At 54.6% G+C, this 19,933-nt stretch overlaps 1 protein-coding gene across 7 annotated transcripts in view; it reads left to right on the top strand.

Annotated features, from left to right (window-relative positions):
• EPHB2 (EPH receptor B2) overlaps positions 1–19,933 on the top strand; it is a 140,225-nt gene that overhangs the window by 90,059 nt on the left and 30,233 nt on the right. For all 7 annotated transcript variants that reach the window (XM_065854887.2, XM_065854889.2, XM_065854890.2 and 4 more), the window contains exons 4-5: positions 503–658; positions 1,243–1,578. In XM_065854887.2, coding sequence (XP_065710959.1) covers positions 503–658; positions 1,243–1,578 — 492 coding nt within the window. The remainder of the gene's footprint in view (positions 1–502; positions 659–1,242; positions 1,579–19,933) is intronic.

Here is a 19,933-nt window from a genome sequence, read left to right on the forward strand (position 1 = left end):
AGCACGCAAGGGATGTCACGTGCAAAGAGCTGCCTCTTGGAAAGTCCCTGAGCTGCGACGTGTTGGGGGGTGAGACGGTCCCGTGGGCAGTGCGTGTGTGTGGCTCATGCCCTCTTCCTTGTGGGGTGGTGGTGACCGTGGACCTTTGGTCTGATGTGGCACAGCTGCTTGCAACTCCTTACGTGACAGCGGCTAAAAACCCCGTTTGTATTCGCAAGACTCCCTGAGCGGTCCCTGTTCTGCGCCGGTGGCTGGGAACTCGCGGGGAGCTGTCTCCCCATCCCGGCAGGGAGCGCCGGCCTCAGAGCCTCCAACAGCTGCTCCTTCTCTGCTTTGTTTACTTGCAATTGTCAGGGTTTGGCTTTGGACCCTGCGGAGCCCCGAGGGTGTTTCCCGGCAGCACCGCGGGGCTCGGGGCGGCCCCGCCAGCCCCATCCTCCCCACTCACCGCTGCTCCTGGTTCTCTCCTCCCCACTCACTGCTGCTCCTGGTTCTCTTCCAGGCTGCCCGTCAGGGACGTTCAAGGCCAGCCAAGGGGATGAAGGATGCGTCCACTGCCCCATTAACAGCCGGACGACTTCGGAAGGGGCCACGAACTGCGTGTGCCGGAATGGGTATTACCGGGCAGACGCCGATCCTGTCGACATGCCGTGCACCAGTATGTGGGTTCTGGGCAACTGGGGAGGGATGGTTGCATGTGGAGGGGATGGAGACGCACCAGTCACAGCACCGAGCGATGTGTCACAAAAGCATCTGCCTCGGTGGGGGTTTGGGGGAGGCCAGGGGGCTCAGAGCAGCTCGTCCAGAGGAGCATTGCAGGCATGTGTCTTGCAAACATTGCATGTGCAAAGGGGACAGAAATTCAGGGGGTTTTGTGCTGTGGTAGGCAGTGGGATGACTTCACTCTGGGGCTGTACCTGGATGATAAGACCCGTGAACTGACACACAGGAGATCAGTGCAAAGACCAGGAATCAGAAACGCTACAAAATATAACAGGGGGATTTTGCCAAGGGTTGCCGTGTAATCAAATTAGCCAGGGTTAGGAGGACAGGTTTTGTTCCCGCTCTTGCCTTTGGCGGTCCAGCTTGGCCACGCATCCCTGACGCCAGCAGAAGCGCCCGGTTCAGTGCGTGCCTGCTGCACGGTCCTGTCCGGGGACGGGGGTGCGGAGCGGGTGCAGCTGCTCCTGCAGCCGTGAGCAGGGCTCTGGCTCTTACACCTTCTGTCTGTTCCCTTTCCAGCCATCCCGTCTGCCCCCCAGTCCGTTATCTCCAGCGTGAATGAGACCTCTCTGATGCTGGAGTGGACCCCGCCGCGGGACTCGGGGGGCCGGGAGGACCTGGTGTACAACATCATCTGCAAGAGCTGCGGCTCCGGCCGCGGGGCCTGCACGCGCTGCGGGGACAACGTGCAGTTCGCCCCGCGCCAGCTGGGCCTGACGGAGCCGCGCATCTACATCAGCGACCTGCTGGCCCACACGCAGTACACCTTCGAGATCCAGGCGGTCAACGGCGTCACCGACCAGAGCCCCTTCTCCCCGCAGTTTGCATCAGTGAACATCACCACCAACCAGGCCGGTAAGATGCGGAGCCGCATCTCCCAGCAGACCTGTCCCGCAAGGGGAGGTGTGGGCAGAGATCTCCTGGGCAAGAGGTGCTGGGTGAAACCCTGCAGGGTGAGCAGGGCTTGCAAGTGGAGAAGAGCTGGGGTGAGATGTGGCATGGACATGAGAAATAAACTGTTGGCCCTGAGGGTGGTGAGAGCCTGGCCCAGGTACCCAGAGAGGTGGTGGTTGAACCATCCCTGGAGACATCCCAGCCCAGGCTGGACGGGGCTCTGAGCACCCTGAGCTGGTGAAGATGTCCCTGTCATGGCAGGGGGGAGCTGGGGGAGCTGGGGAGGACCCTTCAATCCAAACTATTCTATGATTCTCCGGTGTTGCTTGCTCTGTAATGCTGCTGATGACCAAAGTACACGGTCCTGGCACTTCCAGGATGAATCCAAGGCCTTGGGTGTGAAAAACATACCTTATCTCTGTGTAAAGCTGGACTTTGCCTCAAGGCAGAGCTGCCCGCCCTGTCCCCACAGCAGAACAGCTCATGTCCCTGTCCCCTGGTGTCTCAGCATCCCTCTCCAGTGCTGGGAGCATCGGCTGCGTGCAGCCTTGCTGTGCTGCAGACAGCAGCTGCTGGCAGCCTTCTGCAGCTCCTGCTCCTCGTTCCTGAGCAGGGAAGGGGAGATTAGCTCCAGCATTTTGACACAAACTGCAATCTCTGCGCTGACTGCAGAGAAAGCCAGGACAGGCATGAAGGGAGAGGAAAGCTGCATAGAAGAGGGGCTGGGAGATGGATGTATGGGATGACCATAAAGCTGCTCCGGGTCCTGTGCTGCTGCAGAGTCACCTGGGTGAAGACCAAGCAGCAGAGCTGGCAGGGTGTCATTGGGGGTCTCCAGCTCTGTGCTGGCCTGGGGGTTGCTGCGCTCCCCTGCGCAGGGCGGTTTTGCTGGGGCTGTGTCGGGGTGGCTGGGCTGCTCCCGCAGCGTGTCCCGCCGAGCCGCTGCTCTCCCGGCCCACCTGGAGCTGCAGCACAGACCGGGGCTTTGCTTAATCCCATTGCATGGGGAAAGCACGCTAGTAAGGTACAAACGTGTGGGAGCGAGTGTCTGTGGTCCTTCTGAGCACTGCAGCAACTGAGTGGGGAGTGTGGACATGCCCAGGCTGCCCTGGACCTTCAAGACTGAATTCAGCAGTCATGCATGATTGCGTTTCCACTGAATTACCTGGAGACTGGTGTGTGCTGGTGCAGGGGTGGGAGGCGTTTGACGTGGGCATCCCTTGGTTGGACATGCAGAGCTCTGGGACAGAGGTAACCTACAGAAATGCCTTGGTTGCACGTGAACTGGCAGACTGACCTCTGATCTGGAGTTGGCTCAGGAGCCGCGGGGTCGCGGTGTTCTCGATGCAGTATCGCAGCCCCGAAGGCAGATTTAGCGTAGCGTCGAACCCCGGGTTGGCTGCGCGCAGGAACACGTTCATGCACGATGAGGAGAGAGGAGCTGGGCTGGGGCGGTGACCTGTTGCAGGTTCCCTTACAGAGATGGCTGATGGAGACGGGGTGGCTGTGATGCTGCTTGGGGCTGGGAAGGGGCTCTGCACACCCCCAGCATCGTCCCACGCTATAGGCGAGTTATTTACTGCTCAGATTTTGCACTTTGCAGTTACATGGTGTGATTGCTACCTTAATGTACTCCCTGTGGCTACTTCCACCTCAGCAAAAACAGGGAGCTGAATTGCAGGTGAATCCTTTTCAGTCCCCTGGATCCTCCTCCTTGTGTTTTCCTTCTTTGACGCTCCTTTATAATCAGGGCTCATACTTCTCAGCCTGTGCGATGTCTCTCTTAATGTATCTGTTCATTAGCACTAAACAGTAACTGTCTGCTTGCTAATTCCTCTGTAATTAGAGACTCTGAATTCTTCTGCTTACACTCCCACCGCCTGGCAGCCTTGATGTAGATCATTAGAAGTTGGTAACAGAGGCTGCAGACACAAAGGCAGAGCTGGGACAGAACGGAGGGTGTTGTAGGGAGGGATGAGCGTGGGGATGGCGACTGCAGGCTCCCTCTGCCTTTGTCGGGGTTCAGCAGCCGCTGGGGACCGAACACCTGGCAGGTTTTCTCCTGCCATAGCTGGACGGTGGCCATCTGCAAAGCTCCCGCTCCGCTGGCCTTCAGGGACCTCCCAGCTCCAAAGGAAACTCCAAGATGGCCCAGGTTCACCCCACTGTTGGGGACGGGGCACCACCTCTGCCTGGTGCTTTCGGGGCTGAGATGCTACCTCACCAGCAGCATTTTAAACCTTCTGGTATCGTGAATTCTTCAGCACCCTAGGAGAAAGCTGCTGTGAGAGAGTAAGAAAACAAGCCCTGCAGAGCATGCAGAGGGCAGGTACTGAGTGTGGCTGGGAGAGTGGCACTGGGGGGTGACAGCATGGTGACCGTCGTCCCGAAAGGGAAATTTCAGACCAGAGAAGGTGGGACACCATTCACCAGTCACCTTCTTGTTCTTCCAGAGAATGATCTGTGGTCATTACTGTTGTACCGCTCTCCAGTGAGGTCTGGACTTGACTAACATTTGCCTTTACATCAACATGACTTCATTAATGTTTACCTTTACATCAACATAACTTATTTTGCCGTTGTCTTGTGGTAATGGGACATTTCTCTTCGTGTAGACACAGGTGGCAGGTAGCATCTCTCAAGGGAAAGTAAGAGGTAATTAGACAAAGCTGAATCACACTTTCTTGCTATGAAGTGGCTTTCCACAATTTGGATCTTCCCATAGCTCTTTGTGGACACCTCTATATTCTTCATCATCATGTTTTGAGCTAGATATTGTACCCAGTAGCAGATAAACTGCTCTTCTTGCTGGTCTCACTGTTCCCTTTACACATCAAGTGTACAGTGCAATCACAGTCATCTGTGTGGGCAGCTCTTACCTCCCTGTTGGCTTCTGTCTTGGTCCCTTCAGACGCTGCTTCCCTGGATGCAGTCACCCGTTCTACAACCAAGACCTGTATTTTGGTTTCCAGACCCAAGCACAACCTTATAATCATTTCCATGGGCTCAGCCATCAAGCCATTGATCATTGCTCCACAGAGCTGTCATTCCCAACACTACTATTTTGAACACTTTGTGAATGGTTTGCCAGCAATGTTTTTATATCATCTCCTAGATATCTACTAATTTTAAGGCACTGCCGCATTGTGCTGGACACAGCGTGCGTCCCCATTGAGTTCCGGTCTTGTTTAACACTAATCTCATCTGTCGCAGATGGTGCTGAGCCCAGTGCCTCTGTGCACTGTGCTGGACTCCTGAGTGCAGGGGAAGAATCAAGGCAGTTTGACAAAAGCTACAACCACCAAGTCGTGCTGCTGTGCCTGGAACAGCTTTCATGTGAGGACAGGCCAAGGGAGCTGGGGTGTTCAGCCTGGAGAAGGGAAGGCTCTGGGGAGGCCTTATGGCAGCCTCCAGTTCCTAAAGGGGACCTACAAGAAAGCTGGAAGGGAAGGTGTGGATGCCCCGTCCATGGGGTGTTCGAGTCGGGCTGGACGGGGTCTGAGCAGCCTGAAGGAGCAGGCGAGACGGGCAGCGCCAGCCCGTGCTCAGAGGGGATGTCCTGGGCCTGTTTTTTTCAGAGCGTCCTAAAAAGACCAAAGGTGTTTAACCTCCAGAAAGCACGTTTTGTTAGAACAGGAGCAACAGTTCTTCTCTTTTCAAAGTATAGGAAATTGGTAAAGACCAGGATGATCAGAACAGAAATAAAAAGAGCAGAATAGGAATAAAAAGAGCTTGGAATAATCATTCCCTTCCCACCACCTCTTTGCTCCTTGGCTGGTCTTCAGCCAACTCAATTTTAACCCTTCCAGCAAACTCTGTGTGGTCCCCACTGCCTTCCTAGGAGCTGCCTCCTGTCACAGAATCACAGGATCCCAGAGTGTCAGGGGTTGGAAGGACCCTGGAAAGCTCATCCAGTGCAATCCCCCATGGAGCAGGAACACCCAGCTGAGGTTCCACAGGAAGGGGTCCAGGCGGGTTTGAATGTCTGCAGAGAAGGAGACTCCACAACCTCCCTGGGCAGCCTGGTCCCTTTGAGGCCAGGTTGTGTTTTCTCTCTGCTGTTCTCAACAGGCTTCTCCTTGCACCCCAGCTCCATGCTGTGCTTCCCCCGCCTATCGCGCCTGCAGCTGAGCGGCACCTCTCCCCAAAGCTCCGCAGCTCTCCCAGGAGGGAGATCCAGGGATTTCCATCTGACACAGCCCGTCCTGTCTTAAGGGACCATGATGTGGCCAAAGAAAACAAGAAAACCAGCCCATCATGCAGATATCGGGTGCCACCAAGAGCCTTTTCTCAGCCATGCCAGGACGAAAGATCTGTGCCAAGAGGGTGGCTGAGAGCCGTGCCAGCATCCAAGAGGGAGGCACAGGAGGAAGCCAGGGGTCAAGGAGCTGGGCACGGCCCAACGCTTGCGATAATGACACTTGACTAATTGAGAGCCATCCCAGGCATCAGCCCTCTTTCTGGTGACAGCACGCAGCCCCTGCTTGCTGAGTTGTGGCCATTCTTTGTGCAGGGTTGGGGAGGGTGGACGCTCTCGGTGCTGTGAGGATCCACAGCTCCATCCGCACTGCGGGCAGGCTCCGTGCCCCGGGCGGGCTCCGTGCCCCGGGATGGGGCTGCTTGGGCAGGGGAGACTTCAACAGCCCTTGGGAAATGCACCTCTTGATAGGTGGCTGTGACCACTGTGAGCTGAGAAGGGAGGAAGAAGCCCTGGGCTTCTGAGTATCCAGAGACAAAACCAAGACCTCCCAGTGATGGGGGAAAGAGAACAACCAGATTTTTGGGGATGTGTCCTTTTGTGAGCGACTCTGGTGTCACATGGGATAAGAAGGGAGGATTAACTCTAATGTCAGAGGCTCCTGGGTGCAAACAGAGCCAAAAAGAGTGATAAGGACCTAATACAGTGTGAATACCAACTAGTGTGTGACAGGATAAAATGATGCACTTTCCCGATAAACCCATCAGGAGCAGCATCTGCAACGGTGGAGTTTATTGGAGTTTACTCCCTCCCTATGGATCCAGATAATTTGTTATGATTATTTGCATTATTATTCATGGTGGCATGTCGCGACATGGGTCTTTTGGCTGGAGAGATGTGCAGCTCACACCTGTGCACCAGTTCACACCAGACGTCATTGGGGTCTGAATCTGTGCTTCACGATGCTGTCAGAGCCCAGGAGCTCGCATCCCAGACAGGGCATGTCTTTTGGACAGGACTGTCCTGACAAGACCCAGAGGTGCCTGTGAACCCAGGGACAGCTCAGCCCAGTCCTGTCCTCACACAGAGCTTGGGGAGTTCGGCCATGAGTAACGACACATGGGTGAGGCAGATCCTAGGAAGCGCAAAGCACCATAAGGGAGGACTTTTCCTTTACCTTCAACCAAAAAGAAACATCCCTTGCAGAAATGGTCTGTGAGCTTTACTGCCAAATGCAACAGGGAGCATGGAAGGGAAGGGGGTGAGGAGAGAGCAGCAGAGCCAGGGTAGTGACAAGGCGAGGATACACGGTTGGTAGGGACTGGCACTTCTCGTTTGTCCAGGTTGCTGTTTGCTGGTCACATCAGTTGGGCTGCAGGCAAGGCAGGGAGAGCAGAACTGAATGGCCTGGCACTCATTGGACTCTTGCTTTTGTCTTCTTGCTTTTGTTTTGCATCGGAAGATCTGTCTGGCTTCCTCCTTCAGAGGGGTGCACAGCAGGTCCTGCACCCCTGGACACGAGCAGGGAGTCGTGGCATCTCCTGTTCTCCGGTGCGGCTCCCAGCCTGGTCCTGAGCAACTGCAGTCAGGAATTGTTCAGATGAGATTTCCCTGTCTGTGAAACTGCAACCTGGGACGGTGCCAGCAGAAATCACCGCGAAGAGGTGGAATGAGCTTCCCTGCCCTTTAAAGCTGTGAATGAGTCTGTTTCTTGTCTTCCCGTGTAAAAAATAAAAGGCAGGAGATGGATAGTGGCATCCCAGCATCTTGGATCTCTCGTCCAACCTCTCACCCGTGCCAGCAGGGCAGCCGGGGCTTTGGGTGAGACAGTTATTGGTGACCCCCACACGCAGGCATCTCCCCACGTTCTCAGTGCCGTGTCCCGGCGCTGCACCCGCCCCTGGTGAGGGAACTTCTCCCAACATCCAACCTGAACCTCCCAAGCAATGACTTGTGGCCATTGCTCTTTGTTATACTGAGATTCAGAGGTTCAAGCCAAGAGATGCTTTAGATCAACCTGCATTTCTATTATCCTCACCTTCAGTCCTGTCTTTGGCTACAGCATCTTTCAGAACGGCAGCCAGTCTTGACTTGAGACATCAAGAGACAGAGGACCCATCAAGTCCTTCTACACAAGTCTGTGTAGCTTGTTTTTGCCTTTTTTCCAATGAAATCACTGATTTTCTAAGGAAATGCAGTAGACTCTGCTTGTCTGGACACCAGTAAAAGATCTGATTTAGTAAAGCTGGAAGCTTGTCCAGGAACTGTCTAAATGGAAGATGGTACCACCTGAATGGGGAAGCATGAGGTGGCTGACTGAGGTCATGGAACGTGACCTCATACTTGTTGGTGTTTCAAATCTGGTAGAGTATTTCTTGTGCAGAAAACCGGCACAAACGTTGCCAGGGCAGCAGAGGACTGTGGTACCTCCAGGAAGATGCTGAGAGGTGGAATAGCAGAATGAGGGTGAAATTCAACAATGGAAAGAGTGAGGCCATTTGGGGCCCAACAACAAAAACGTCGGCAATTGTGAGCTGGAGGCAGCTGAGCAGGAGCTGGCAGCAGAGAGTTCAGTATAGAACCTCGTGAAGAATGGGCTGCAGGCAGAGCTGTAGTGAAGTCTCACTACGTGCTGGGCTGGAAGGACACCAGGAAGGGAGAAGAGCTACGAAAGCAGAAGGACAAGAGCAGATGGTGCAGAGTGGCTGGTGATAGGTTTAGATGGAAAATCAGAGGTGTTCTGAGCTGTGGAGCCATCTCCTACTTGGAGGAGCTGGAGCAGAAGCCCGTTTGCCTGCGTGACAGAGCGAATGGGAGCATGTCTGCAGAGCTACTGTAGATCTATTCCTGAGGTCCCAGGTTTCTTCTTGCGGGGACTTTACTGGATGTGTTTCTCTGACAGCTTTTCCTGCTTCCAGGCTCCCAAACTTCCTGAAACCTTGATATCCCCATGGCCGCCTGTTTTATCCAGCATTAGCAGCCAGACCTTACCCTCCACGTGGACCCACATAGCCATCCTGGCTCTGCAGCCCATCTTCTCTCCCCTCTTCTCTTTCCTTCATCCCCAGCTCCCACCTTCATCCTGGCTGCCTCTTACACGGGGCCATGGCCACCAAAACCTGATGCTGCTTGACATTTGCTGCCCTGCTCCTCTTGCTTGGTGGCCCAGCCCCTTGCCTTCGCATCCCCGCGCTTGCAGCAGCTGGCGGTCAGTGCCCGGGAGGGACCTTTCGTGCCCGAGTCCCTTGTCCTGTGCCCGCGGGAGCCCGTCCGCAGCCAGGGCTCCCAGGTGGCGGGAGCGTTGCCAGCTGCCGGCTCCCCGGGATTTCTGTCCCCGCTGCCGCGCGGGGCGTTGGGGGTGTTGGCAGAGCAGGGTACGGGCTGCACGGCTGGAGCTCTCCGAGCAGATGCTCCTCTCTGCCCACCACCGGCTCCTCCACCTGCTCGCTCCCAGGCCTCCCTGTTGCATAAATGACTCGGTGAGTTTGAGGATCATTTTTCCCACACCTGCCTGGAGCTTCAGAAACCTGTTCCGAAGCATCTGGAGTTGACTTCGGGTAGAAAACAAAAACCCATCCATGATGGATAGGGTGGAAAGTCCCTTCTGGTGACGCAGCGCCTCCCCCTCTCCCCACAATGTTCTGCCATCGCCGCCGTGTGTGCCAGGAGCTGGCGGGTGGCTCGGGAGCTCACCTGCACTGACGTGTGCAGGAGGGTGATTTATCTTCACTGCTGCGCTTGGCAAACACAGCCCACGGTGCTGATTGCTTCGCTTGCACACGAGTGCCAGCGCTGGGGCAGGTGGAGGTGCTGGAGGCAGCAGACAAGACAGGAGACGCCAGTTTTGGGGTCACAGTGTTTGATCAGCTGAGCAGACGCTGCGGGATGACGCTGATCAGTGGTGCATTTATTTGGACCATAATAGATGGTTGTAGCAAGTCGGGTTAATGCAGCCGCTGGCCGGTTGTCCCTTGGCCCATCCCAGAGTCCCCGTGATTGAGTCGTCCGCTCTATGTGTCAAACAACACGGCTGTGTGTGATTCGGCTCAGGCAGGAGGATCCTCACTGCGCCTGTCGCACCGCAGCCCGGTCCATCTTCATCACTGCCCGTGTGCTGTGGCACTGGTGGGGCTGGGCGGGAGGTGCTCTCTCCAACAAAAACCCTGATCTTTCCAAAATTTCCACCCACACAGAGAGAAGCCGTGAAGGAAATCAGGGGAACAAGTTCAGTCTCAAATTAGCAAGACCTGGTGGGTGCAAGGGGGTGGATGCTCCGCAGCAGGCGTCATTTCTCTGGTCTAAGTTTTCTGAGTTTGACATTTCAGAATCAGTATGTTCCTTAGAACAGTTTTGGTTGTAATTAACTGACACTTTCTAGGAAAGCACCATTCTATTGACAGTCCGAGGAGGGCAAGTTGGAGGGATGGAGGGCCGGCCGCTGCCAGCGCTCCTGCTCCTGCCAGCCTTTGGCCGATGCCATCGCCCTGATCTGGAGCAGATGAGGTTTCCACGTGGAGAGCGGCCAGGAGGTGCGGTGACCTTGGCACGCGCGGCGCTGCGGGGGATGCGGGTCCTCGGCAGCACCTCCTCTTCACGCTCAGCACAGCGTCCGTCCCCGCGCCAGGGCGGGGGGCAGCATGGAGGTGACGGCTGCAAACTCAATTAGACAAAGAGCGCCAAGACAGCCAAAAGCCTTAAACTGCCCGCGCCAAGGCGCTGGGCTAGTGACATTAGGAACTGCTTTACAGGCTGTAATCTACACCAAAGCCTTCGTTGGTTCTTATGGGGCCAGAGCCAGGACTAGCTCTGGACTGCACTGCTGTGTTTTTAAGATTTTCTAGCACTTGTAGTTACAAACTCAAGGGGCTGGGGGCTGTGCCTGCTGGGGGATTTTCCAGACACTCGACTCACACAAACACTGTGGGTACCAGCCTGATGGGGCCACCTCACCGGGAACCTCAGAAAAAGAACATCGCAAACTGTGCAATACCAGTTTTCTAGAGCTCCAGTGAGTCCGGTGGACATCCCAGACCTGCGGCTTTTGGTACTTTGAGGGTGAAAGTTTACTAAATTGCTCGAGCGCTGTCATCCCTGTGATGCTGCATTGCCTTCTTCAGCGTCTGCTGGAGGTAATTGATCTCAAAAGCACGTGGCTCCTGAACAGACCATCACAGGGAGAACATGGGAAAGAGATGAACATTTTAATAGTCCAAGCAATCGTGAACCCTTTTAGCAGGAGAGTCACAAACCTGTGGAGGTCTCCAGCCCATGAGTGGGCCCAGCAGGGTTGCCACCGAGGGCAGGTGGGGAAGAGCTTCCCTGTGGTGCTCTCAGTGCTCCTGTTGGAGGAAGGCATCCCAAATCCAAATCCGGGAGTGCCTGTGAAGGGGGTTGTGAAACATGGTCATGCTTAAATGGCAGCAAAGAGTTTTACATGGAGAAGCAAAAAATGGAGACGATTTTAATGAAATAAATCAATTTTCGGTTACATACCTAGGTGCATTTGGATGCTGAGGATTAAGTCTAGTAGGAGTATGAAGAGCTGGGGTCCTGAAGTCAGTGATGGGACCTGGACAGGGGACAGCTGAACCAGTGCACAGTGACAGTGACCTCCTGGGGACCGTGTGGGACTGGGGTGCCTTGGGGCAAGGAGAGCTGATTTGGATGAGGTGTCCCTTGGGTGAGATGCTGCACAGGACCTCCAGGTCTGCAGGACGTGCAGAGGGAGTTGTCCTGGCTCTCCACTCTGCCCATGCTTGAGAAACAGAGACCACCTGAGCCCCAGGTACATATTTCACCTGCCTGCAGCCTTGCATGGAGCCACTCTGTGCTCCTGTCATTTCAAACACTGGTTTTGGGCGCTACTGGAGCCTGGGTCCCAGCCTAGTTGTCTCCATACCCTGTGTGCCTGGTCAGGGAAGCGCTTGCTCCGTGGTTGATCACAGCACCGTCCTCGCTGCTGCGTTCTCACTGCTCCGTCCGGCCGCAGCGAGGTTGTGCAGCACCTGAAGGAGCTCGGGGCCCTCCTGGGAGCCCCATATGAGGGATGTCCCCACTCTGGTCCCCCGGGGGATCGCGTTGCCCACCCAGTTCCCACGTGTTGGAGCTACGTGAGTCGCCCAGTGAGGCTGAACCCCTGGGGGAGAAGTTTGCCCGCTTACCCCAGGGTTCTCCAGGTCTCTCTTTCTGCCACGTTTGCAGGGCAGTTGCAGAAATTCAAGTATCCTCAGCCAGATTCTGTCAGCAGCTCTCTCCCCCACATCTTCCCATTCACTGCCCTGTCCCGTGGCCTCTGGACTAGCTGGTGCCTTGCAGCATCATGGTGCATTTCCCTGCCACTCTGTCTTCAACCGGGGGTCAGGCGGTTAATCCTGACCCTGGATCGCAGCCGCTCCTGCTCGCGGGTAATTGAAAATACCAGAATTCCCTGCTGACCCTCCTATAATAAAAGCAGTTCCCCCGTTCAGTAACCTGACACTCCAGGGACCAAGATCTGTCAGGAGGGCTCTGAGGAGATGCTGGAGAACTCCCAGCTGTTCACCTCGTTTTTTCCCCCGGGTAATTTCAAAGTGTTGCTGGGAGAGGCCACGGGCCGGGCTGGCTTTGCTCTCACTCTGTCGTGAGTGTTTTCCAGAGCAAATGTTGACTCTGTCTGACATGACATGGGTTAGTGGTATTAAAGTGATCAGAGATAGGGGTTTTGCTGCCTGTAACCTGACTCTTCCAGCTAAGCCAGCGGAGGAATGGAGACGCTTTGATTGTAGCGGGATTTCAACAGCGCTGACCCGCTGGCGGGCTGAGCCCTGCAGGCCCAGCAGGTGAAGGAGCTGGGGGTCTAGCGGCAAAATGGGGGGCAGATTGCAACTGGCAGCGTTTCAAATGGGTGTACAGATCATGAAAGAGAAGGTGCGGAAAGATCCCTGTGTCCCCTGGGAGGCTGGAGCCACACAGTCCGGCCAGCCCCTCCAGAACAGCCAGGGTGCTGCCTGGGGAGCCCAGGGGCCCGCGCTGCTCCCTGGGTGCTGCTCTGGCAGGGCCTTGTCCAGTGTTCTTCCCTTTGCAGCAGCCGTTCAGCTCCCAAGCCTGCGTGGTGGGACCTCCCGGCAGCACCGGGGCTCCGAGCGCTGGGGACACTGGTGGGCAGCACACGTCACTGCGGGTCACACCTGCTGAACACCGGGGCAGCAGTTGTGGTGGCCCAGGAGTCAGGACCCGACACAGAAAACCGCCTCTGCTATCACAGCCTGTTAGGAATAGGATGCTTGTAGCCCCGATGGGTCCCTTGGGGTGGGATGAACCAGCACACACGAGCGATGAGACTGTGTCACGGGGGGGCAGGTGATGTTGCTCCACGTTTGGGAGGAAGATGCTTGCTTGTTCCCTCGTTAAGTGAGTCCTCATACACCCTCATGTCCTTGTTCTTGGTCTCTGTGTACTGAAAAGGGCTAGGATGGAGGTCATCTTAGGATATTGAGAAAGCAGGGCTGGGAGAAAGGTGACAGCTCCCAAATGGAAGCTCTTGCTGTCTAAATCAAAGAGGAGGGTTCCCCAGCACATGTCCTGAGGATTCCTGGTCTTGTTCAGCTGGTGTCATGGACATAGGTTAGGGAGCGAAACACATGAGCTTCCTAAGAACAGCTCTAAACAGTACAACTCAGAGACACCAAACCAAGGAGGAAAATAAGCCTGTTTATTTCTTATTCATCCAGTACAGTTGGTGATTGTGTGATGCACCCCTGCTGCTTTTTGTCAGTTTGATCGTAATGAATTGCCCTAAGCTTTACAGAGCAGTTTCACCAATTACACTAATTCTGGATGCATCCAGGATCTCTCGCCGCTCCCAGCAGGACACGGGGGTTGTAGGAACTGCAGAAGCCGCCGGGGTCCCCGGGTGTTCGGTGCCACCCGCACCAGCAGGGAGGTGCAGGGAGCAACGGGAGCCGCTGTGCTCCCATCCCCGGGCTGCGGGCACAGCTGGAAATCACAGTGAAGCGCCCGATGGAGAGGGGACAGCGGCTCTGCACGAGCGTCTGAGGGCCGGGCTGAGTCAGAGCAGTGTCCTGGTGGGCACGCTGGAGGAGAATCAGACCTGAGCGAGGAGGTGGGTGCTGTCGCTGTGGTTGAGAGAGACGGTTGCTGGCCACTGGGACCAGTTTCGAGGTTTATATTTGAAAAGGAGGTTAACACAAAATCGAAAGCGGTTCGGGAGAGAGTCATCAGATTGATATGTGGGCTGATAGATCTGTGAAGCACTCGAGAAATTCGGTCTGCTTAGATAACAGAAAATAAGATTAAAAGAAAATATTGTCGTGATCTCTCAGTTCTTTCACAAAGATAAAACTCTGTTTCTAGACTCCTCCTTAATTTAGCTAGCAAAACCAGAGAGGTTCCAGCAGTGGGAAGATGACAGCCATACATTTCCATCTGAACATAATATGTGTGTTTTAGAAAAGAGCAAGTAACCATGAGGAAAACCTCCCAGGAGGCCCGGTGGGCTCATCGTAATTTGCAGTCCTCAAAGAAAACTGGATGTGAGTCTATAACATATGCACAGGGTCAGCCACAAGCGCCCCAGCTATATTTAACTCACTGCCTGTCGCCAGTCCCGTGCAGATGTTCAGACCTGAATGTTACAGTAGCTTTTCCCAATTTTGTGTGAAATCACCGTGTTCTTGCTCTGTCTCATCACACTGCCCTGCGTTCTGCAGTTGGCGCGACCTTCTCTCTGGTTTTGCTGCAATTATAAAGTGCCTATTTCTCCTTGGAAAACAGATCTCTTTCCTTCTGTCTTTCCTTCTTTCTCTTCATCTTTTTTATCATTTTCAGCAGGCAAACAAAAACAGAAGTAACTATTTGGTATGGAAGTAAAGTACTGGCTATAGCAAGCCTGAGGGTTAGCGATGCTACCAGCATACCTTTGTCTGCACCTGAGATCAAGCGAATCTTTAGTTAAGGAATCCAAAGCCTCTTGCGGAGGGATGAGCGACGGTTTAGCTGCCCCTGCAGCAGTGGATCTGTGCCTCCTGGGGTTTCAGTCTCTCTTGGCAGAAGCTGTTCCTGTAGCCCTGGAGGCTGCTGGGCACGGAGCTCTCCGGTCCCTCTTCCACAGAGGTGTCAGCCTGCGCGTCACAGAGGGAAACCTGGCGATGCTTTCCAGCAAGGATGTAAACCTGTAAAGAGAGACCCACAGTCACAAATCGGTTAAAACAGGATCCCGTTCCTGAAGGAATCATCGTTTCTTAGTTATCTGGAAGCACATGCTGAGCTATGAGAAGCTGCTGCCTCGTCCTCGGGAGCAGCTGCCCTGGTTTGGAGCTGCGGGTCACACCTGCTGAACACCAGGGCAGCAGTTGTGGTGGCCCAGGAGTCAGGACCTGACACAGAAAACCGCCTCTGCTATCACAGCCTGTTAGGAATAGGATGCTTGACCCCGATGGATCCCTTGGGATGGGATGAACCAGCACACACAAGGGATGAGACTCTGCCACGGGGTGGCAGGTGATGTTGCTCCATGTTTGGGAGGAAGATGCTTGCTTGTTCCCTCATTAAGTGAGTCCTCATACACCCTCATGTCCTTGTTCTTGATCTCTGTGTACTGAAAAGGGCTAGGATGGAGGTCATCTTAGGATATTGAGAAAGCAGGGCTGGGAGAAAGGTGACAGCTCCCAAATGGAAGCTCTTGCTGTCTGAATCAAAGAGGCTTTGCCCGCTCCTGGTCCTGCGGGGCTGGCACGGAGTCTGTTCCCAGCTCAGGGTCCTTCCCACCAGCCGCAGGTCGGGAGGCAGAGCCAGCGCACCAGCGCGGGCTCCGGGTGCTGTTCTGAACGATGGGGAGGCTCTGCTGGGCTCTGTGCCTGATAGGGATCGTTAGCTGGGTGACTTCGGTTTTATAATCAGTTTTGGTCTCTTTTTACCTTTTGCTTTGTTTTTCTTTTGAAGATTTACTTTTTAAAATGCTGAATGTGCCTCAGCTAGAGGGAGTGGGAGGCAGGACATGGTAGGGCTCGTTGACAGTGATGTGGCAGAGAAAGGTTGTGCTTTATGACCCAAAATCGTCATTTCATTTCTGGAGATAATAAAAAAAAAAAACCAAAGGGTATTAATACAAAGAGATCTATAATTAGGGAAGCCCCATCCATGGAGATGTAAAGATTTGGCTAACAAAGCTCCACCTGTCCCTGATCCGGTGTCGGAGATCATCGTGTGGCAGACAGGCTGGACCAGACTGCCGGGGTCCCATCTCACCAGCACCCCTGGGTTTGGTGCTATGGGGAACTGAAGGGTGGAGTGGGAGAAGGCGCCTCAATCAGCGTCTCCCGCCAGCCCTGCGGCTCCGCTCTGTGCTCGGCGTGGAGGCACCTGAGCCTCTCAGTTCATCCGTTTCCCCAGGACAGGCCCTTGAGCTGGACCTGAATAAGGCACCTCAGTGGATTACCTAGGCCGGGAACACTGACCTGGGAGAGGCCGGAGCACCATGGTTATGTCTGGCCTAGGTTATATCTGTCTCGCTAGTAGACTCAATCCACAACATGGCCCTGGTACAAAGCACAGACAGAAGAGCTTAGGATGGACTTCCTTGCCTGTGATTCTTTTGCCTGATTCATTAACTCAGGGTGCCTGCCAGACCCACCTTGACACTGGCAAGACCAACTCTAGGGTACACGAGAAGTGTTGTCCTCTGTGTGGCACTGCTTTTGGGAAGGTTAAATACTCAAACAGCTGAAAAGCCTCATGGCTTTGGTCCTTCTCTTGCCAAAACCCATTGTGACTTTACATTTCTGCCCTGGTAGATGTCTGAGTTTCCCTGGGAGGCAGTCAGTGAAGCAGCATATAAGGTCCCAATCTCTCCATGAATATGCTGTGCGGTGGGATTTGAGACCTTCTTGCCTGGACATGTGCACCCTGTGGCACGAGCCAGCATGGATTACAGAATCAATCACAGCATGGATTGTGAGGACGCTGCTGGTTTTGCTGTCATTACAGGCTCTGGCAAAATGCAGCGGGCACCTGTGTGTCCTTCGGGGAGGTTACGGGTATGTGGCTCTTCTGGCAAGACCTGCGGATGGGCTCCATCTTGATCCCCATCCTTCCCACGTGTTTCCAGTAGTTAAGCTCAGGCAGCTTCTTGCACCCTATGTGGGCTGCAGAAAAGCCGGACAAGAAGAGCTGTCGACACCTCCAGAGACTGACCCTGCAGAGCTGCCCCCAGCCAGGAGGGTCTGCTCAGCTCCTGGAGCGCTCAGGTGAGCCGCGGGAGCCCCGAGCCCGACCGGGCCTGGCTGTGGTCAGCACCACGGGGCCGCGGTTGGTGACCGCGGAAGCGTCTCCGTCCCTCCCTGCTCTGCAGCAGGGGACAGGTCGTCTGCCTCTTTACATCACCGGAGTTTCATTAAGCTTGCTTTACACTCCGGTGGTGGTTTTGGCTTGCTTTATTTCTCGGCAATTTGGAAAAGCCACGGGACTCCACTAGGAGGAATCCAAAGAATCTGAGGCCATCCCAGATGAAGAGGATGGAGAAAAGTGCCTTTCAAGGTCTGATTCGTTTTGCCACAAAGTGAAGTGGGGCTCGGGGGTTTCAGTCGTGAGAAGTAAGGTTCCCTCCGCTGTGGAAGTGAAGTTCTGTTTAATTTTGCATTGTTGCTGTACACATGCACCTGGAGACAGCATCAGGATCAATCTGCCTCTGCTGACATGTTCATGGGGGTGATAACTCAAAGTGACAGTGGCTCTGAGAGCTGGGATGCTCCAAATCTCATCTTCTTTCTGTGTCACAGGGCAGGTCCCTTTTCCAGCACCCCTTTTCCAGCATCCCTTTTCCAGCGTCCTTTTTCCAGCACCCCTTTTCCCTGTGTGCAGTAACTCAATCAGCTTCCATGGGAGAGGGACAACCAGGAGCCGAGAGCTGAGAGAGGGTCTGGCACTGGGGCATTTGCACCATTGGGCAATTGTCACCAATTCAGTGAGCAGTTCCAACCTGGAAATGTTCCAGGTGACCGTTTTCCAACCTGGAAATGGTCCCTAAAGCTCTGTTTCTTTTGTCGCAAGGGAACAAAGAGGAGTCACGGTTCGTGGAACGAGGTGACCGATCCCACAGGGCCAGGTCAAAAGCTGCCGCGGGATCAGTGGTGGCAGCAGCCGCGCTGCACTCCGGCTGGTCCTGGACAGGGCTCGGCACAAAGCAGCCTGGAACAACAAAGGCCTTTTTGATCCTTTTTGCAGTTTGTTAAATCTTTGCTTTGAAACACTCAGAAACCCAACAGAGGGAACCTGTGTACGGTTTGTTCAGAAACAACAGCTCAGGGAAGTCAGCTTAGATATTTCGAGGCTTTAGTCATCTTTGCCCGGCTGAGTTCATCACGTCTGAGGAACTGCACGTTTCTCTCAGCCTTTTCCGTAGCGTTTGTCACTTCACCGTGTCCCGTGGCAGAAAAGCTCTTTTTGCATCGTGGTTCAGGCTGGTCACAAAGCGCTTGGTGCTTCTGTGGGAGCTGGGCACACCTGGTGAGGAGGGTGTCACCAGGCAGCGCCATCCCAGACCGGGTGCTCTTGGTGTTCCCTTCATATGTTTTCATCTCCCTCCTTCCTTTTTAGCTGTTATGTTACGTGCATTAAATACCGCCAGAGGATGAAGCCCTGAGCACAGTCTCGGCCTCTGAAAGTGCTCAGTAAAATTAGATAAGACAGGCAGGGAGTGGAAACAAGCCAGGACAGCTAACCTTATTTTCCAGGTAGAAAATGGCAGTGCAGAGGGATAATGTGGATTTGCACAAGGTCTCCCACAGGGATTTAGGGCAGAGTGGAGAACCAGGAGCTTCCAGCCTTGGAAGTGGTGAAGAGACAGAAACTCGTGGGTCTTCACGAGCTTTCAGCTGACTGTGGAGGAGCTGTTTGCCAGACACCAGCTACCTGAGCATTTGTGTCGTGATCTGGAAGCTTTTCCTTCTGACTGGGCTTGAGAAAGTCACTCTGACTCCACTAATCTGCCTTCAAACCGAGACACCCAGTCCCAGTCCGTATCTCATGCACAGTCGGGAGCCTCTCTGCACAAACCTTTGCCCTCACCTGTGGTGAGGACGTGTGAGAAGGACCGTGTTGTGTAGCTGTGCTCTGTTACCAAGAGTACAGGCGAAAAATTGAGAATGACTGTCCCCATCTGCTCAGCACTCATGAGGCCACATCTGGGGTCCTGTGCCCACGTTGGGGCTCCCCAGGACTACAGAAACATCAACAAACGGGAGCAGGTCCAGCAGGAGGGTCACTGGGATGGCCTGGGGACGGAGCACAAGACATATGGGGGAGCTGAGAGCTGGGTTGGGCCAGCCCGGAGAGGCCGAGGCCGAGTGGCAGCTGACTGCAGTCTTCCACTTCAAAAGGGAGCTTAGAGAGAAGACAGAGCCAGACTCTTCCCAGAGGTGCACAGTAAGAGGACAATAATGATGTTGAGTTTAGGTTTAGTGATGTTAGTTTAGGGCTCTGCAGCATCTTAGTGATGAGGAGACACTGAGAGAGCTGGGGCTGTTGAGCTGGAGAAGAGAAGCTGAGAGGGATCTGATCCATGGATCAATATCTCAGGTGGGTGTCAGAGGATGGAGCAGACTCTGTTCAGTGGTGCCCAGCACCAGGGTGAGGGGCAACGGGCACAGACTGAAACACAGGAGGCTCCATCTGAACATGAGCAGAAACTTGTGTGCTGGGAGGTGCCAGAGCCTGGCCCAGGCTGCCCAGAGCGGGTGTGGAGTCTCCTTCTCTGAGCCATTCGAACCCCCTGGCCCCACCTGTGTGATCTGCTCTGTGACCCTGCGCTGGCAGGGCTGGGCTGGGGATCTGCAGAGCTCCTGCAGCCCAGCCAGCCTGGGCTTCTGTGATTCTGTGATGGCCACAAGGTGCAATGAGAGAGGTTCCAATGGGATATGAGGAAAAGCTTCTTCCCCACAAGAGCACGGCAGCTGGGACCGGTGCTCCAAGAGCCTGTGGGCTCCCCATCCCTGAGCATATTCAGATCTCAACTGTGTGCAATCCTGAGCAAAGTCATCTGACTTTGAAATTTACTGTGCAAGCCAGTTGGACTAGAAACCTCCAGAGTTCACGTCTGACATAAAGCTTTCTGTGATTTTATTA

Source organism: Patagioenas fasciata, chromosome 23 (assembly GCF_037038585.1).
Source record: "Patagioenas fasciata isolate bPatFas1 chromosome 23, bPatFas1.hap1, whole genome shotgun sequence".
Classification (NCBI taxonomy): Eukaryota; Metazoa; Chordata; class Aves; order Columbiformes; family Columbidae; genus Patagioenas; species Patagioenas fasciata.